The sequence below is a fragment of the Jatropha curcas genome, chromosome 1, assembly GCF_041381405.1.
Source record: "Jatropha curcas cultivar XTBG-Jc1 chromosome 1, XTBG_Jcur_1.0, whole genome shotgun sequence".
Classification (NCBI taxonomy): Eukaryota; Viridiplantae; Streptophyta; class Magnoliopsida; order Malpighiales; family Euphorbiaceae; genus Jatropha; species Jatropha curcas.
Genome location: NC_143151.1, coordinates 26,727,620 through 26,745,387, shown reverse-complemented (window position 1 = coordinate 26,745,387; position 17,768 = coordinate 26,727,620). Strand labels below are relative to the sequence as shown.

Here is a 17,768-nt window from a genome sequence, read left to right as displayed (position 1 = left end):
AAAATCAAAAAGGCAAATGGTTAAAGCTTGAGGCAGGACTTGCACATAAAATTATTGCCTACTCCTCTCTTCATTGTGGCTAGCTACGCTTGTGCACACTGCACAGGAGTACACTTCAGTTTCAACATGAACATTTTAATTTTACTTTAATTTTCTGATAGCTATTCAAATATTACTAGAAAGGAACTGTGAGTAAAAGGCATTGCCCAATTGCTTTTCCCCGTAACTGCTAACTGTTTGTTTTCAGGACTTTTGAATAGTGAAGAATAACCGCCTTAAATAAAATAGCCGCCCAAAAACGGTTACGGGGTCAACAGTCAAGAGCGCAAAAACCACAAAAACAAAAGGTGCAATTAACAAAAGCAGAGATCCCCACACAGACACTATCTAGTATACTAGCTTCTTTCTTGTTAAGAAAAGTAAAGTTCCTTACTCACTCTCGAACGCAAACTTTTTCTCTTTCAATTCAATTCAATTTAATTCTTTGTCTTTCTCATATCTCTTTAAATCAATAATAATGGATCATCTCCATCACTCTCTCTCCGCCACCTTTCTCGCTCTCCTCTTGCTTTCTTCTCCCTCAGGTATTTCCTACTTAGTTCCACTGACAATTTCTGCTGCTTCTTCTTCTTCTTTACTTTTGCTTTATTTTTTTTCGATTTCTATTATTGCAGATGTTGAATCGGCTACTTTCAAGTTCGTCAACAAGTGCCGCTACACGGTCTGGCCTGGCTTACTTTCCGGAGCCGGTACGGCACAGCTTCCGACCACAGGCTTCACTCTCGAAACCGGCGAATCAAAGACAGTAAATATACCCAGATCCTGGTCGGGTCGGGTGTGGGGTCGGACTCACTGTAACCAAGATTCTTCGGGTAAATTTTCTTGTCTTACTGGCGATTGTGCGTCAGGGAAGCTCGAATGTGGCGGGAGCGGCGCTATTCCGCCTGCTACTTTAGCGGAATTCACTCTAAACGGCGCCGGAGGATTGGATTTTTATGATGTCAGCTTAGTTGACGGGTACAATCTCCCTATGCTTTTGATCCCAAAGAAAGTGACCAACGGCGGTTGCGGCGCCACCGGGTGTTTGATTGATCTAAACGGAGCGTGCCCAATGGAGTTGAAATTAGCAGCGCGTGCGAACAGGAAGGTTGGGGTGGCGTGTAGAAGCGCATGTGAGGCATTTGGAGAACCTCAGTTTTGTTGTAGCGATGCCTATTCTACACCTGACACGTGCTCGCCTTCTATCTATTCGCTATTTTTTAAACACGCTTGCCCACGCGCCTATAGCTATGCGTACGATGACAAGACCAGTACTTACACGTGTGCCAACACCGACTACATTATCATATTTTGCCCGCCACCATATTCCAGGTAAAATTACCAACTAACCTTATTTGTTTATCTCTTTTAATTCATAGAATTATAAACGTGTGCAAGGGTAGTTGAGTAATTTGGGTAGCCATCCCAGTTGCCACGCTGGTTGGCTCCAGAAAATTCGGGTGATGGTCAAGTGGAGAATTATTGAGTTGTGATGGGGACAAATGAGTGACCAAATAAATATTTCAAAGGCGACTCTTATAACCATAGAAAGAATGATGCTACATAAATCTGCCAATTAAGTTTTCCTGTGTGATAGGATAATAATTCAATGCGAACAGCCCTTATTCCTGAGTGAGCTAAAAATTTCAATAATTGAATCATTACCTGTACTACATTAGATTGTTTTTGGTACTTGTTTAAGGAAATGTTTGAAAATATCCTATTATATTTTTCAGTGATAATTTCTAATTATAACTATTAATTTTTTATATTATTTTAAATTTAACAAGTAATCAAATAACCACTTTAGCTAACACTTCATCTTTAAAACTATTATATAAACAACGAGATGCTAACAGTGGCTAATATTTTAGAATATCCACTTTTGTAATTTCATCCAATGTTGACTTTTTTTTATCAATTTTACTCAAATTTTAATTCTTTATAACAATAACACTCTCGTTAATATTGGAATTACAAATAAAGAAGTGTTTTCATCCTTTTTAAAGATATTACCTAAAACTATCGATTTTGATTGTGGAGTCAATGTAGAAAATGTTGTCCTATATTGAGACTGTTCTGTATGAAATGATTCCAATTTTTTTTGTTGGCGAAAGCGAATCTACTACAAGTGCATGTAGAGAAACTCTGCAAATCTAGAGGTGTGGCTTACCTAAACGTTCTGAAATTACAAAAACAATAGGAAAACGAAATAAGGTCTTCTGTTTGAACACCTTTGTGTACAACAATTTTTGTGGTGTTTTAGAGATTGTATGGCTTCAAAGCTTCCTTTCATTTGTTAGATGATCACCGAATCCACCTTTGTTTACATGCCCTCAACCTCAACTCTTGCTCCGGCCCCTATTTTTTGTGACAAGGACTTGTGAACTGGTACTGGCAACATCTCTTCTTCGTAGTTCTTCATTAAGTAGTCTATTCTTTACCATAGACATCGTTACCACACCATTTGGAGCTGAGTTACTCAATGACACCACAAGAGTATCCCAACTATCCAGTAGAGATCCCAACAGTAGGCATGCTTGCATCTCGTCTTCTAAGGACATACCGCTAACTGCTAATTCAGTTACAAGTCCTTCAAAATCGTTCAGGTGTTGTGTAATTGATCGTCCCTTTGACACTTCAAGTTCATGACCTTACGCATCATGAAGACTTTTCCTTGAGCATTCGTAGCCTTGTACATATTCTCTAATTTCTTCCAGAGAACTTGGGATCTTTTTCATTTCTCACTTGATTGTACCCAATGTTTGCTTTTTTAATTTCTCCCACTGTCTTTGTTTCATTTCTTCTGGTTTTGCATTGGCACTTTCAATTGGATTTCCACATTGAATAATTCGAATCCGTCAATTTGATCATTGCCCCGTCGTTAGCCATGTCGAATTCTGAATCTGACAAAATTTACTATTCACAAAATTCACTATTCACGTGAATAGTAACTTTATAGAAACTGACAGAATTTACCAACCAAAGACTTTGATACCAATTGTTGGGATTATAACTGATCCCGAGTGGGGTCTACGGAAAAATGCTCCAATAATTACGTATTGGATATTGACAATCGAATCAACCAGAAATAATAACAACGGTAAAAATTAAAAATAATTACCATAAATGCCAGATGAAAAATAAGGACACCGAGATTTACGTGGTTCACCCTTCAACTGTTATGGGCTACGTCCACGAGACAAAAACTCTGAATAATTCTTCTACTAAAAATAGTAGGTACAAAAGAGATTACAAAAATAATGACACTCTAAGTGTTTCACAAAAACACCCCAAAAAATTACAATCCTCACTATTTTCTCTCTTTCCCAATTTTAGGAACCTTTTCCTAAAATTCTCTACACTCAATTATGTATTCCTATTCTATGTTTTTGTGTAAGATCTGTTTGAGGGAAAACCTTCTCCTATTTATAGGAGAAGGGGGATGCGTTATTAACGCGTCCACCGAATGGATGCGTTAATCACGCGTCCACTTTTTTTTTTGCTTTTTCCTTTCTTTCGTAGTCTCCTTTGAACAACAAAAAAAAATGTGCCCTTTTTTTTTTCTTTGTTCAAACTTGTGTGGGTCCAACATGTCGGAGGGACCCCACAACAATTCTCCCCCTCCCGACTACATGGTGGGACTCTCCATCCCTGCTGCTTTGACACATAGCTCGAACTTCTCTTTCGAAATGACCTTTGTCAGTATATCCGCAGCATTTCTGTCTGTGTGGATCTTTCGCAATTGAAACTGCTTCTCTTCAATGGCAAATCTAAGCCAATGATATCTTACATCAATGTGCTTTGTTCGTGCATGATACATAGTATTTTTGCTCAAGTCTAACTCACTTTAACTATCACAATAAACTATATATTCTTCCTGCTGCACACCCAATTCTTGAAAGAATTGCTTTAACCAAAGCATTTCCTTTCCTGCTTCCGTTGCTGCAACGTACTCTGCTTCAGTCGTTGATAACGAAACACATTTTTGTAATCTTGACTGCCATGAAATAGCTCCCCCGAGAATGTAAATAGGTATGTTGATGTAGATTTCCTTTCATCAAGATCACCGGCCATATCTGCATCTGTGTAACCAACAAGTGCAGCCTTTTCACCTCCAAAAGTTAAACATAAGTTTGAAGTTCCTCTCAAGTATCTGAAAATCCACTTTACTGCTTCCCAATGTGTCTTCTGGGGATTTGACAGAAATCGACTCATAACGCCAAGCATTAGCGATATCTGGTCTCGTACACACCATTACATACATTAAACTTCTAACCGCTGAAGAATATGGAACATTTGACATCTCTCCTTTTTCTTTCTCTGTTGATGGGTAGGATTTCTTACTCAACTTGAAGTGAGCGGCAAGCGGAGTGCTAACTGTTTTAGCATTCTTCATATTGAACCTCTCTAGAACTCGTTCAATATATTTTTCCTGCAAAAACCATAACCTGCAGGACTTTCTGTCTCGAATAATCTCCATTCCAAGAATTCGCCTTGCCGATCCCAAATCCTTCATGTCAAATGCTTTTGACAAATCACTCTTTAACTTGCTAATCATATGTGCATCTGGTCCAACGATTAACATATTATCAACATATAAGAGAAGGATGATAAATTTACCATCAGGGAATTTCTTGACATATACACAAGGATCTGCTTCTATCCTTTTGTATCCTTGATTCACCATGAAAGAATCAAACTTTTTATACCATTGTCGCAGTGCTTGTTTCAACCCGTACAAGCTCTTCTTCAAGCGACAAACCATGTCCTCTTTTCCCGTGACCTTGAATCCTTCTGATTGTTCCATATAGATTTCTTCCTTTAGATCCCCATGCAAAAATGCGGTCTTTACATCAAGCTACTCTAACTCAAGATTCAAATTGGCTACTAGACCTAGCACAACTCGAAAAAATCTCATCAAAGTCAATACTTTTCTTTTGAGTAAAGCCTTTGACGACCAATCGAGCTTTGTATCTCACTAGGTTGCCATCATCTTTCTTCAGTTTGTACACCCATTTGTTCTTGAGTGCTCTCTTCCCTTTTGGAAGTTTCATCAGCTCATATGTGTCATTCTTTTTCAAAGAATTCATCTCTTCTTGCATGGTCTTTGTCCAGCAATCTCTGTCTTTGCAAGATTGCACATCTTAGAAGCTTTCTGGCTCCCCCTCATCAGTAATCAAAATGTAATCAGAACTAGGGTACCTTGTAGATGGTTGACGCTCTCTGGTTGACCTTCTTAACTGAGGTTTAACTCCTTCTGGTGGAATGGGGTTCTCTGGCTCCCCCTGCTCAACACCCTCTGCATCACTATTATCATCTACAATCATCTCTTGATCCCCTACGACTGGCTGTACTTCATCTTCTCGTTTTGATTCTGGCATTCCTCTTCCTGTGGCATCATCTGTAGGAATGCTTCCTGGTGTAATATCAACAACACCATCACTTGTGGATTCTTCACAAGTTGTATCTACCACGATCTCATTCTCGTGGAATATTACGTCTCGGCTCTGGACAACTTTCTTTTTTATTGGGTCCCACAACCTATAGCCAAACTCTTCGTCTCCATAACCAACAAAAGTGCAAGGAACTGACTTGTCATCAAGCTTCAATCTCTGCTCCTTCGGAACATGCATGAATGCCTTGCAGCCAAATACCCTCAGATGAGTGTATGAAATATTTCTACCTGTCTAGACCTTCTCCGGGATATCAAAATCTAAAGGTGCTGAAGGTAGTCGGTTGATTAGGTAGATACCAGTATTGACAGCCTCTCCCCAAAATGGTTTAGGTAAGTTGGCCATTTTGAGCATGGATCTGACTCTCTCAACAATGGTGCGATTCATTCGTTCAACAACGCCGTTGTGTTGAGGCGTACTAAGAACTGTCTTTTCATGCCTGATACCGTGCTGACTACAATAATCTCTAAACTCCTTAGAGATATACTCACCACCATTATCCGTGCGCAAACATTTCAATGCCACTCCAGTATCCCTTTCCACCATTGCATGGAATTGCTGAAAGTACTTGAATACTTGGTCTTTTGTGCGCAACAAATATATCCATGTTTTTCGTGAGAAATCATCAATAAAGGTTAGAAAATACCTACTTCCTCCAATTGATTCTACCTCCATGGGACCACATACGTCAGAGTGTACCAACTCCAACTTGTTGTCTCTCCGTCTAGAGCTTTTCTGAAATGAGACCCGATGTTGCTTCCCAAATAAACAATGATCACAAGGGTTTATTTTACATTTGGCTAATGGTATGAGGGACTTCTTAGCCAATATATTCAACCCTTTCTCACTAACGTGTGTCAGCCGCCTATGTCACAAATTTGGTAAAGCATCATCTGCAACTGTATTCAGTTGACCCACATATATTATTACGTGCGTCTTATACAGCGAGCAACATAATTTTCCTCTCGCCACCACCAAAGACCCTTCGGTGAGTTTCCAATTACCGTCACTTGTATGATGGTGATAGCCTTCCTTGTCTAGTACACTCACAGACAACAGGTTCAACAGAAAATCAGGAATATGTCTCACATTTTTAAGAGTTAATGTGCACCCGACACTTGTCTTTATGCAGATATCACCAATTCCCACCACTTGTGAGACACTATTATTTCCCATTTTAATAGTGCCAAAGTCTCATGCTTTATAAGTGGAAAAGTATTTCCTTTTGGGAACACAGTGGTATGAAGCACCAGAGTCTACTATCCACTCAGTATCTGCATCTCCAACATGACAGCAATCTGCATCATGAGTGACACCTCACCATCTTCTCCTGAGGCTGTAGCAGATGTATTTCTATCATTCTCGTCTTCAGTTTGCATGCTCCTATTTGAGTAAATGACAATTTCTTTTGAAATGACCCTCCTTACCACAATGGTAGCATTTTCTCATCTCTCTAGCATGTGGGACCCATACAAGTTTGAACAAAGAAAAAAAAAAGGGCACGTTTATTTTTGTTGTTCAAAGGAGGCTGCGAAAGAAAGGAAAAAGAAAAAAAAAGTGGACGCGTGATTAACGCGTCCATTCGGTGGACGCGTTAATAACGCATCCCCTTCTCCTATAGGAGAAGGTTTTCCCTCAACAGATCGTACAAAAACATAGAATAGGAATACACAATTGAGTGTAAAGAATTTTAGGAAAATGTTCCTAAAATTGGGAAAGAGAGAAAATAGTGAGGATTATAATTTTTGGGGTGTTTTTGGAAAACACTTAGAGTGCCACTATTTTTGTATTCTCTTTTGTACCTACTATTTTTAATGGAAGAATTATTTGGAGTTTTTGTCCCGTGGACATAATCCATAACAATTGAAGGGTGAACCACGTAAATCTCGGTGTTCTTATTTTTCATCTGGCATTTACGATAATTATTTAATTTTTTTACCGTAGTAATTATTTCTGATGGATTTGATTGTCAATATCCAATACGAAATTATTGAAGGTATATGTGGTAATAGTAATTTTATTTTACTTTTACCACTAGTATTTTTCTGCGGGCCCCACTCGTAGGCATGGCCGGTTCAGTGAACCGCCGATTCCGGTTCACTGAACCGCCGGTTCGAGATGTTTAAAATTTTAAACCGAAACCGACCCTTGAACCTCTGATTCCAGTCCGGTTTCGGTTTTGGCACGGTTTCGGCAAACCGACGGTTCGAATTACGGTTCCGATTCGGTTCTGGCATTATGCAAATTTTTAAAAAAATAATAAAATTTTGATTCCGAATTCATAAATAAATAATAATTTTAAAATGTTTAAATTTTATTAACTAAATAAATTATTATAAAATTAAAAAAAAAAAAAAAAAACTTCTATTAACTAACTTAGAACTATTATTATATTAAATTTACAAATTTTGCTAATTCTCTAATATAGAAAACTATAAATGGAATATAAAATTAATGAAATGAGTTGGAAATTATTATTTTCAAATACTAAGAAAATTATTAAAAAAATCAAATGAAGTAAATTTATGAATGGAAAAAATTGAGATTAGAGAAAGAATTTGGAATAGATGTAAGAAAATAAAAAATAAACAATAGATAATTTCAATATTAAGAAAAATAAAGCAATAGAAAAAATAATGAAATATGGAAATTTGAGAGAATTTTGATTGAGAATAAGAGAAGAGTTATGATATAATTGATTGTGAAATAAAAAATCATCAACTCATCATATTTATACATGTTTCTCATTTATTAGTTTCCCAAATTGTCCCTTATAATAGAAAAATAACAACTATATTTTTAGATAATTTAGTAAATTACAGTAAATAAATAAATAAATGATTAAAAAATGAATAAAATTTATTTACCAAAAAATAAATAAAAAAACACCTATTATATCAAAAACTATTCGTTACACTCTTTTTTTTATACACTTGAAAGTTTTTTTTTTTTTTTTTTATAAATCAACTATCCATGTACCATTTTTTGTATACATTAAGTAAAAAAATGTGTATTTTTTTCACCACTTTTTTTAACTTATGTACCATTGTACTTCTCTTCACCATAAATCAAATCAACTACAATCAAATCAAGTAATATAAATTTTTTTATAAAAATTTTAAGTTACAATTTTTTTGTGCATCCGGTTCGAACCGGACCGGAACCACCGGTTTCGGTTCATATTTTAAGATTCACATGAACCTTAACCGCCCTTGAACCGTCGGTTCCGGTTCAAAATTATGAACCACCGATTCCGGTTCATCTACAGTACGGTTCGGTTCCGGTTCGAACCGAACCGGTGGCCATGCCTACCCACTCGGGATCAGTTAGAATCCCAACAGTTTTGACATAATTAACTCAACGAAAGCATGGTCAGATCAGGATTTTGATTTTGAACAAACCTTCAAGACGCTAAGCTGACAAAAGAGCTTTGCGACTTCCTGTCCGAGGATAGAATGTGAATCAATAATGAATGTGCCTAGGAACTATGATTCTGAAGAGGCTACTTTCCCGGCTTCCCTTTTTCTCGTTTGCTTCCAGTTCATGGAAGATGGACTAAGGTTCGGGCAAGGCTGGATTCCATTCAGGAAGAGCAGCAATAATGACTGGTTTTCTGTGACCCTATTAGAGGCAGATTTTTGGGACAGGGATAAGAGTCTTGTCTGCCCTTATTTGTTATAATAGCTGTTAGTTGTTTTACTAGTATTCTGTTAAAAAATTTTTCAGAAATCATCAAATCATAAAAGAAATTTGTCTTTAAAAAAAAAACCATTGAGGTAAATTCACTGTTGTTTCCCTTTGCTTTTCTGCACTGCAATTTGAAGGAATTGCAAAACTTGCAAGCGCTTTTCTTGTTTGTTTTTTCCCTTTGCTTTTATACACTAATTTTTTAAGGAATGTGCAAATCCTGCTAAAGGTTTTCTTGTTTGTTCTTTCCCTTTTCCTGTTATTTCCCTTTGCTGTTCTGGGCTGCTTGGTTAGAGAGAAGAAGGGTATTGACTTCTCTACGTAGTTTGCTTCTCTTTTACCTTTTAATAAGTTTGTCAATGAATTTCTTAAGATAACATGATGTGGCGTTAAATTATGGAGTTAGTCTATTGCTAATGTTATAGACATAGTCTACCTAAAAGTTTCTCTAATAACCGAGCCAATTGGAAATATATCTTCTAAAGGGATTAATATATATTTGTATAGTTTAAGGTACCATATGATATCGCGCTGATATTAGAATTGCAACAAAGTGTACATGTTATTTGCATATAAATTAAGTTTAGATTTCTCTTCCTTATTACTTAAAATAATGGCTGAAATATAGTATTTATTTAATTTATTCTTTTGAAAAGAAAATGTTGAATTAGTCTAGTGGTCTTATTGAAGGATCTCTCTTTTTTGTTCAACTACTGAAGCATAGGGATATATACAGCCTGTATCTCATATCAAAGAGAGTTAATTCCAGTTAGATCCTTATCTTAAAAGCAACAGCTCATTTCATTTCCTTAAGGTTTAAAGGTTACACGTTAAAACATTCCAATTTGCATTTTATGCACGTTGGTTTTACGCTATGCATTGCTAGCATTAAAATTGTTTTTTTTTTATTCTTTTTACATTGTAAATTTGTCTTCACTACATGGTTTCATATACACAAGTACATAATTTCTGCGGATATCTGCAGCCAGAAATTGCTGGGAAGACGAAAAGATGGGGCACAACTACCACTGGTAAACAAGACAATGATGTATATATCAAGCAAATATACAAGTAGCGCATCATCCCCAGGTGTAGTTCAAGTGCAACTAACTAGTGCTGGTGCAGCCTATTTTATAATAGCAGTTTTGCTCATTTGCCAATTATACCCTTGTAACTAACGATTGGCCTGGACTGGACACTTCCAGGCAGATAGTAGCACAATTTCCACAGCTGAGGAGCAGAGTCATCTTCCTCAAATGCATATATAATGTTGATCAAATGACTCAAAGGGACTTGCCAATTTCAAACACTCAAGAGTGTGTATATTTCTTTCTCTTACCCTCTGTTAGCTTGTTCGGTTTTGGCTATACATGGGATAGTGATTTTGGGGATATTGTATTTCCATTGTCTTTATTTCTTTTTCCCCTTTTTTTTAATTGATTTTTGTAATATATATAAGTTTTCGAAATGATTAGAAGATTGGTAAACGTCAAAGCAAAATTTGACATGTGACAAATTTTCTTGAACATTGGAGAGAATTTCCAGTGATATATTTGAGATCAATCCAAATAGAGTTTTCTTTTTTAATTTCAATAATTGGAATGGTAAAGATATCCTATACTCCTATTTTGCATTTAGGGAAATGTTATGAGAAACCTTGTTGATTTGTTGTATAAGCTAAGATCTCTGGTGATGGAGGAATGATTTCAAATGAAAATTTTCAATCTTTTGCTCTATTTGTTTGGAAGAAAAACAGAAGGGTTAATTGTCTCAATTTCTCAATTTTTGCTATTCTTGTTTCTAATAAGAAAAAAAGTTGTGGTTAGGTGTGTCAAACATTAATTGTTTTTGCAATCAAGTGTTTATTGATCATTGGCTTACTTGAGCACCGAGTAGGTTGCAGACAGCCATCTGATTGTACACCTCATGTTTCAAATTGAAAAAATTGTTTGAACGTTAATAAACTGCCTCCAGCAAAACATCACTAACAATTCCAACATAACCAAACTAAAAACTCCTTATCATTTTAGAATTCACAAATAATGTCTGTTTATAGAAAAATAACATGAGAAAAACCTTCACTCAACAACACCATCACCAACGGGGTTGGTACTAGTGAAAACAACTCAGTTCATTAAGCAAGAGGTTCAATGTTCAATTGTTGTGAATTGAGAAATTATCTGTTGGAAAGGTTTCTCTCTTATGGCTTGACGCGACGCTAGTGGAATTAAACCTAGGTCAACGGGGCTAAGGACAATTGCGGTATAAATCAAAATAGAAAAACATTCACTCAACAGAACAAAAAAAACATAAAAAAGCAAAAAAACCAAGTAGGTAAGAGAAGGAAAGAAAAAGAGACAATAACTGTTACCCAAATTAGTTATCTTTGATCAAAGGAGCAGTTTTATGAGGGCTATGCGATGAAGAAAGATAACTTATCATTGATCATCAAACCCAAAATCCCCACTAGAGATGTTGCTGAGTTAGTACTCAAGTTTATGCGAATTTGAAAAATTCTTAATAGTTTTACGATTTCTCTAACTGTAAATCATAATAGCATAACTCTAAAATTGGGTCGTTATAAGACAAGGAAACTTCTGCTGCTGCTGCTGGCTTTTCTCGTAACTGGAACAGCCCATAACCCAATTCCCAAGCTTCTAGGCTTTCTTCCTTTTCTTTTTTATCTTATGAGCTACACCTCTTATCCACTTATTAAACATAAGTATAATTTAAGATTTTATTTAGTATTAAATTAAATTAATAAAAGTGCTTGGAATTATTGTGAATCTACATAAATTTATTTACTAAACTCTAAATTAAGCTTGTATTTGCATGCTCAAATCATTATTTCAAAACTTATTTCTATTATGAAATATCTTACTTTATGTTTAATTTAAATTTTTTTATTAAACTCGTAGCTCAAATCAAATATTATTATTTTTAAATGGGCTCATGTAAATATTTTTTGCCTAAAGTTGTTAGCCTTAAAAAAAAATTCAATTTAAAACTATTTAATTAATAGTGTAACACTGTTTTTTTTTTTTTGTTATTATAATATAAAAAATATTTGTTTTTACTTAAATTTTTATCAAAAAATTGAGTGGATAGATTCAAGAGAGTCAATGGCTAAGGAGAAATAAATAAATAAAATGGCTAACATTTTAATCGTAAACAAATTATTAACCATCTCTCTATCTATTTTTCTAACTTCTCTCTCTCTCTTTTTTTTTTTTTTTTTGGATAAATAAGGAGAGAGAAAGCTCTTAATGATACAAAATAGGTCTTAGGTATGTTTGTACCCGCATTATCATGCAGTATCCATGAAGACAAACTAGGAGGGGGACTCGAAAGAGTGTCTAACAGTAGTCTTTAACAACTTTAGAAAGGAAGTTGGTATAAAAATTCGCTTCTCTATAAATATGACTGATTTCACAGCTGCTGAAATGGTGAGTAAGATATTGAATGGCAATAACTAATTATTGGAGAGCACGAGAAGATTGTGTAACTCCTTTAAGGAATTGGACCACCAAGCTATCGCATTTGACTTGCAAGCGTTGGATCCCTAAGTTCTTATCAAGATATAACCCTCCCATGACAGCCCAAAGTTCAGCATTAGCGATGGAGTAGGTCCCTATTTTGGAGATGAAACCTTTCAGCCACCTGCCTTCATTATTACGGAGAAGTCCACCATCACAGGCCATGTTTCCTACCACAGCCCACCTATATTAAGTTTGATAATATTAGGGAGAGACGGGTTCTAAGCAATCCAAGATGTCTTTTTGTGGGTAGCGAGAATGTCGGATTTGCCCATATCATCACCCGCTTGAGAAATATCTTTGGCCAAGCTATACACTTCCATAATCAATCCATGGATCGTTACATGTCCCAGATTTTTTAAATAGTAGACTAAGATTCACCCGAATTGTGTAGCAGCTTTGTGTTCAGATTATTGAGCAACCACTCCTTGATCGTAACTTGAGAATCTAAGAAAAAAGACGGCTTAGGTTGCTGTAAGTCATACTAGCTAGGCCTGCTTTACATAACAGCAATCCCTCAAAATACGAAGAACCCCTTTCATTCATTCCCGGACATGCCGAACCAGGAGGAGAGGAGTATAAATGTCTTTTACATCGCTCAACGTTTATAAGAATTCTTAGGTGCATAGCTAGCCATAAAAAAAATTCTCACTCGCTAAGGACCCCTCAATTTACATATTGGATTCTATTCTTTTGATGGTTGGTGACTTGAGCCTGTGTAAGCCAGTTGTAAACTGATTTAATGGAAACATTCCAAAATTAGTACGGCTCCAATAATTGTCATCATTACCTCTTTCGTGAGAGGTGGAAGGACAACTGCAATGCAAGTAATAATAGTATGGGGTAGAAATAAACAAAATTTTTCCCAAGCCCAAGATCCATTACAATCCACGAAGTCAGCTTTCCCTTTTCTTTGTCTAAAACAGTATCGTTCCTAGCAAGCTTAAAGTTTGTTTTAAATATTATTTTTTCAGTCCTAAAATTATAATCTCGGGTTCTTTTCTTATTGTCCCAAAATAATACTCTTTTTAGAAATATTTTTCATCTTTACATACTATCTTTATATAATAATGCATATGAATAATTAATATTAGTTAAATTTGCTGGATAGTGGAAAGAAATCTTAAGATAATTAATTATGAATTTTGATATACTAATTATTCATCCTATTTTGAGAGTCTTAAGAATCATTAATATACAGTATATATAGAAAAATATAAAAAATTATAATTTAAATAAATATTTTTAAACTGTATAAAAAAATTGAGACTATAATTTTAAGACGAGGAGAGCAATTATAATAGTTTTTGGACCCCACAATGCTGCTAATATTTCTATTCTAAACTTTGAGATCACATGTAGTTGCACCCAATTTTCAACTTCTTAATGCTTATCTCATAACTTAACTTGAAAAAGTGTATTTGGACTCGTAATCCAATTAGGGTCGTTACATTCGAAATAGTAAACATAGGTAAATTATATAAAAGATGATTTAACTTAACACTTAATTTCATAATGTTATATAATCTTAATTTATTATTTTTCAGTCATCCAAACTTTGATTTTTATTTCAACGGAAGGTCATCCATTGAAATTCAGACATAGATAATACTGACTTGGTACTAAAAATAAAATATTTCATTTTAAAAAAAAATCATATTTTCTCCTAATATATTTATTTGAAATCTATATATTAATTTATTCAACAAAATAACACTATTTACATGAAACAAGTTCATAAAAAATAAAAAAGAAAATGAATTTATACTCTACTATTTATACCTTGTAGCATTTTTTCTTCTATTTCCTTTATTTCTTCGTATCATATTTTTTTTATGAAAAGTGTAATATTTAGTGTCATATTGTCATTTCAATTACCGATTCCAGCGGCATTTATTTCCTGTTAAAATAAAAATTAAAGTTGAAATGACAAAAGATGACAAATTGAAATTGTGTAAAATATAGATATTTATTTTAGGATTTTTATTTGATTCACACTCAATTAGTCAGAATAACATTAGAGTTACACAAAGTAAAATAGTTTATGAAATTATAGCTGAGGATTCAAACTTGAAATCATTAGGAAGAAGATCACTATATATATATATATATACATAAATATAAATTACGAGATGTTCCCACCACTAATGCGGATGGAACTAATCCTTGTTTAGGATAGCAATGAGGAATAAAGCTTTGCTTGCCACCAATTCGTTGGTAAAGCCCGCCAATGGGTCCTGTTGCCGTCCCAGCTATTGCATATGTACATTAAATAGAAGCACAATACAAAACTAAAAGAATTATCCTTTTTTAAAAAACTAAAAATGAGACTACAATTTTCTTTGAAAAGAAATAAGACTATAATTTGAGATAATACGTAAAAAAAAAAAAAAAAAAGGCAAAGTGGATTTTTTTTTTTTCCGTTCACTTAACAGAATATCTTTTATTTAAAAAAAAAAAAAAAGGCTACTTGCTAACGAGAATAAGTATAAAATACTATTTAATTCTCTGAGTCATTAAAAGAATAGGAACTTATTAATTACACTGCAGATTAAATAATAATTTATTTACTTATGGATTTGTGACTAAATTGGCAAAACAGATTGAACATATGGGAAGAATTTTTGCATTCGATCGCCGTAAAATATATCTACAGGGAGAGGCGAAGAGCCTTAACTATGATTAAGCCACAAGCCTGAATAAGTGGTCCCTGGTAATAGGTCCGAATACCGACGGTTTACAAAAAAAAAAAAAATATATATATATATATATTCTACTTCAAAAGAAAATACTAATAATAAGTAGTATTCCTTCCGTCCAATTTTGTTTGCTTATTATTCCTTTTCTTGATGTCCAAAATATTTGCAAGGTTTCTAAATTTAGACATATAAACAATTTTTTCTCATAATAATCTTTATAATTGTTCATTGAATGAAAGACTTTTAGTATCGTATTTAATTATTAAGGATAAATAATAATAAAATAACTTTTATTGACTAAATTTTTAGTATACATATTTTATTAAACCATATAAATAAAATGGGACGGATGGAGTATTACGTTTGCACCACCAAATAGAAACATAGCGAGTATTTGTCCCGTTCATTAAGACTCTCGTCTTCCTCCAAGATATTACATTTACGGGACCACAAACATTATAAATAAGACACGAGAGGCATTGAAAGTTGAAACTTGATAATCCACAGCTAATCTATAATAGGAATATGAGCTCTGCACATGCCTTGTCTCAAATGTTTCTCTAATTAATTTAAATATATAAACAGCCTGGCCTCGGACCATTCTCTGATGTTGTTGGAATTTTCAGGCACCCTCCCTCTTGCTATTTGCAACATTCTTTCTTAGTACAACTTTCTCTATTTAGTATTTACATATACAATAGCCTGAATTCATTGAGTTTAATTGCTTATATATTAAAAGGAATTTTATTCATTTGTCAAAGCATGTTGCTTCATTACATTTTACGGATAAAGGAATTTTAATTGCTTATATTTTTATGACTTTTTTTGTCTAAATTAACTCAAATTAAAATTTTAAAGATAAAAAGATTTAATATATTAATTTTAATTTCATTTATACAAATTGCCTATTTCAATTTAAAGATAAAAACTCTACTGGAAATACCATTATTACACTATAGAGATATTATTATGGTTTATTATATAATGACATGTATATGGTAATGACAAAAATATTCATAACGTTGACTACAAGTTAAATTATTATGTTTCAAGTTAACAAATATAAAATATTATATATAAACTTTTATTATAAAATTTCAAATTTTATTATATTATGATATAATTTTAAAATTATATTTATAAATATCTAATTTATGATAATTAATCCGCACATGGCGTAGGTTGATGTGTTGGTTGATTTCTAAATTTCTTCTACATTTGGCAATGAAGAGATTCTCATATTTTAGTTGGAAACTTATCTTCTTAATTATCTCTTCTATCCCCACTCATTTTGGCCTCGTTTTTGTTCTATAAGGCTGCAAAATTCAACTGACATTCTAAGCATGTTGTTAGAAAATCAGACAGAGTCAGTGAAGGTTTTTTTTTTTTTTTTTTTTTTCGAACTGAATATATTCATTAAAGCCAAGGCCGAAAAAGATTACAGGGAATCAGCAACCAAAAAGGGGACATAAAGCAGATGGGGGATTAACAACAAAATTAAGAGGAAGTGTACCACTAAGACAAGATTTTGCAATCCAATCAGCAGGTTGGTTTGCTAATCGTCCCACCCACTCGAGAGAGGAGGAGGGAAGATTATGCAAACCCAACGCAATGGATTGTACACAAGAACTAATTTCCCAAAAAACAGAGCTAGGATTGGTCACTGCTTTGAGAAGAAGCTCTGAATCTGTCTCAAAAATCACATTCTGATCATTCATGCTGTTTGCTAAATTGGTTGCTTCCAATAGAGCATAGGTTTCTCCTACCAAAGCTGAAGAACATGGCTTTCTACAAGAGAGGCCATCTATTAACTCACCTTCATCGTTCCTGCAGATTATAGCAATTCCAGCAACTTGGGAGCTATCTTTAAAAGCAGCATCCACATTAAATTTCAAAAATCCATAAGGGAGGTGGATTCCAGGTGTTGCTAGGATTTGCAGCATTGTTTTGGGGTAAAAGACTGGCTGAAAGAATCCATTGTGAAGGTTAAGGATTAGGTATTTCTTGGTTTTTGATTATTTAATTAGGTATTTGTTAAAGTTAGCTCCTTTAGTTACAGATCAAGGATAATTTGGGATTCTGATGTCATAAAGTTATCTCTATGAAATTTTGATAAAAAAAAATATATATATATATGTGATTGTATATTATGGCTTTTTTTTGTTGTACATAAGCTTATGAAAATGTGATTAGGAGATTAAAAAAAAAAAGAAAAAAAAAACTCATTTTTGAGTAATTCGTATGGTGCAGATAAGTTTATATATGGGTAAATTAAGGATTTAGTCCTATTATTTAAGTTTATTATAATAACTCTTAATGTTGAAAAGACTTAATATTTTAATTTAAAAAAG

General features: G+C 34.0%; 2 protein-coding genes across 3 annotated transcripts; one reads left to right on the top strand and one right to left on the bottom strand.

The window, feature by feature from the left end:
* Window positions 1-226: 226 nt before the first annotated feature.
* Window positions 227-10,778, top strand: LOC105641756 (Pathogenesis-related thaumatin superfamily protein). Of its 2 annotated transcripts, XM_020682360.3 has the most exons (4): window positions 228-584; window positions 675-1,371; window positions 10,168-10,271; window positions 10,388-10,778. In XM_020682360.3, the coding sequence occupies exons 1-4, from the start codon at window positions 518-520 to the stop codon at window positions 10,393-10,395; spliced, it is 876 nt and encodes a 291-aa protein (XP_020538019.1). In that variant the 5' UTR covers window positions 228-517; the 3' UTR covers window positions 10,396-10,778. The 2 variants fall into 2 exon arrangements, with proteins under 2 accessions (XP_012081742.1, XP_020538019.1); XM_012226352.4 differs by having other exon boundaries at window positions 227-584; window positions 10,168-10,778.
* A 6,087-nt stretch (window positions 10,779-16,865) lies between these two features.
* Window positions 16,866-17,360, bottom strand: LOC149499253 (uncharacterized). Its single transcript, XM_089722463.1, has one exon. The coding sequence runs from the start codon at window positions 17,358-17,360 to the stop codon at window positions 16,866-16,868; it is 495 nt and encodes a 164-aa protein (XP_089578589.1).
* Window positions 17,361-17,768: the final 408 nt, after the last annotated feature.

What these genes read in the sequence shown, in the direction of transcription:
- LOC149499253 (XM_089722463.1), bottom strand. Translation starts at nt 17,360, where the DNA reads ATGCTGCAAATCCTAGCAACACCTGGAATCCACCTCCCTTATGGATTT.
- LOC105641756 (XM_012226352.4), top strand. Translation starts at nt 518, where the DNA reads ATGGATCATCTCCATCACTCTCTCTCCGCCACCTTTCTCGCTCTCCTC. An exon ending in CTTGCTTTCTTCTCCCTCAG is followed by an intron (nt 585 to 674) that starts GTATTTCCTACT and finishes CTATTATTGCAG; the next exon opens with ATGTTGAATCGGCTACTTTC. An exon ending in TGCCCGCCACCATATTCCAG is followed by an intron (nt 1,372 to 10,167) that starts GTAAAATTACCA and finishes GGATATCTGCAG; the next exon opens with CCAGAAATTGCTGGGAAGAC.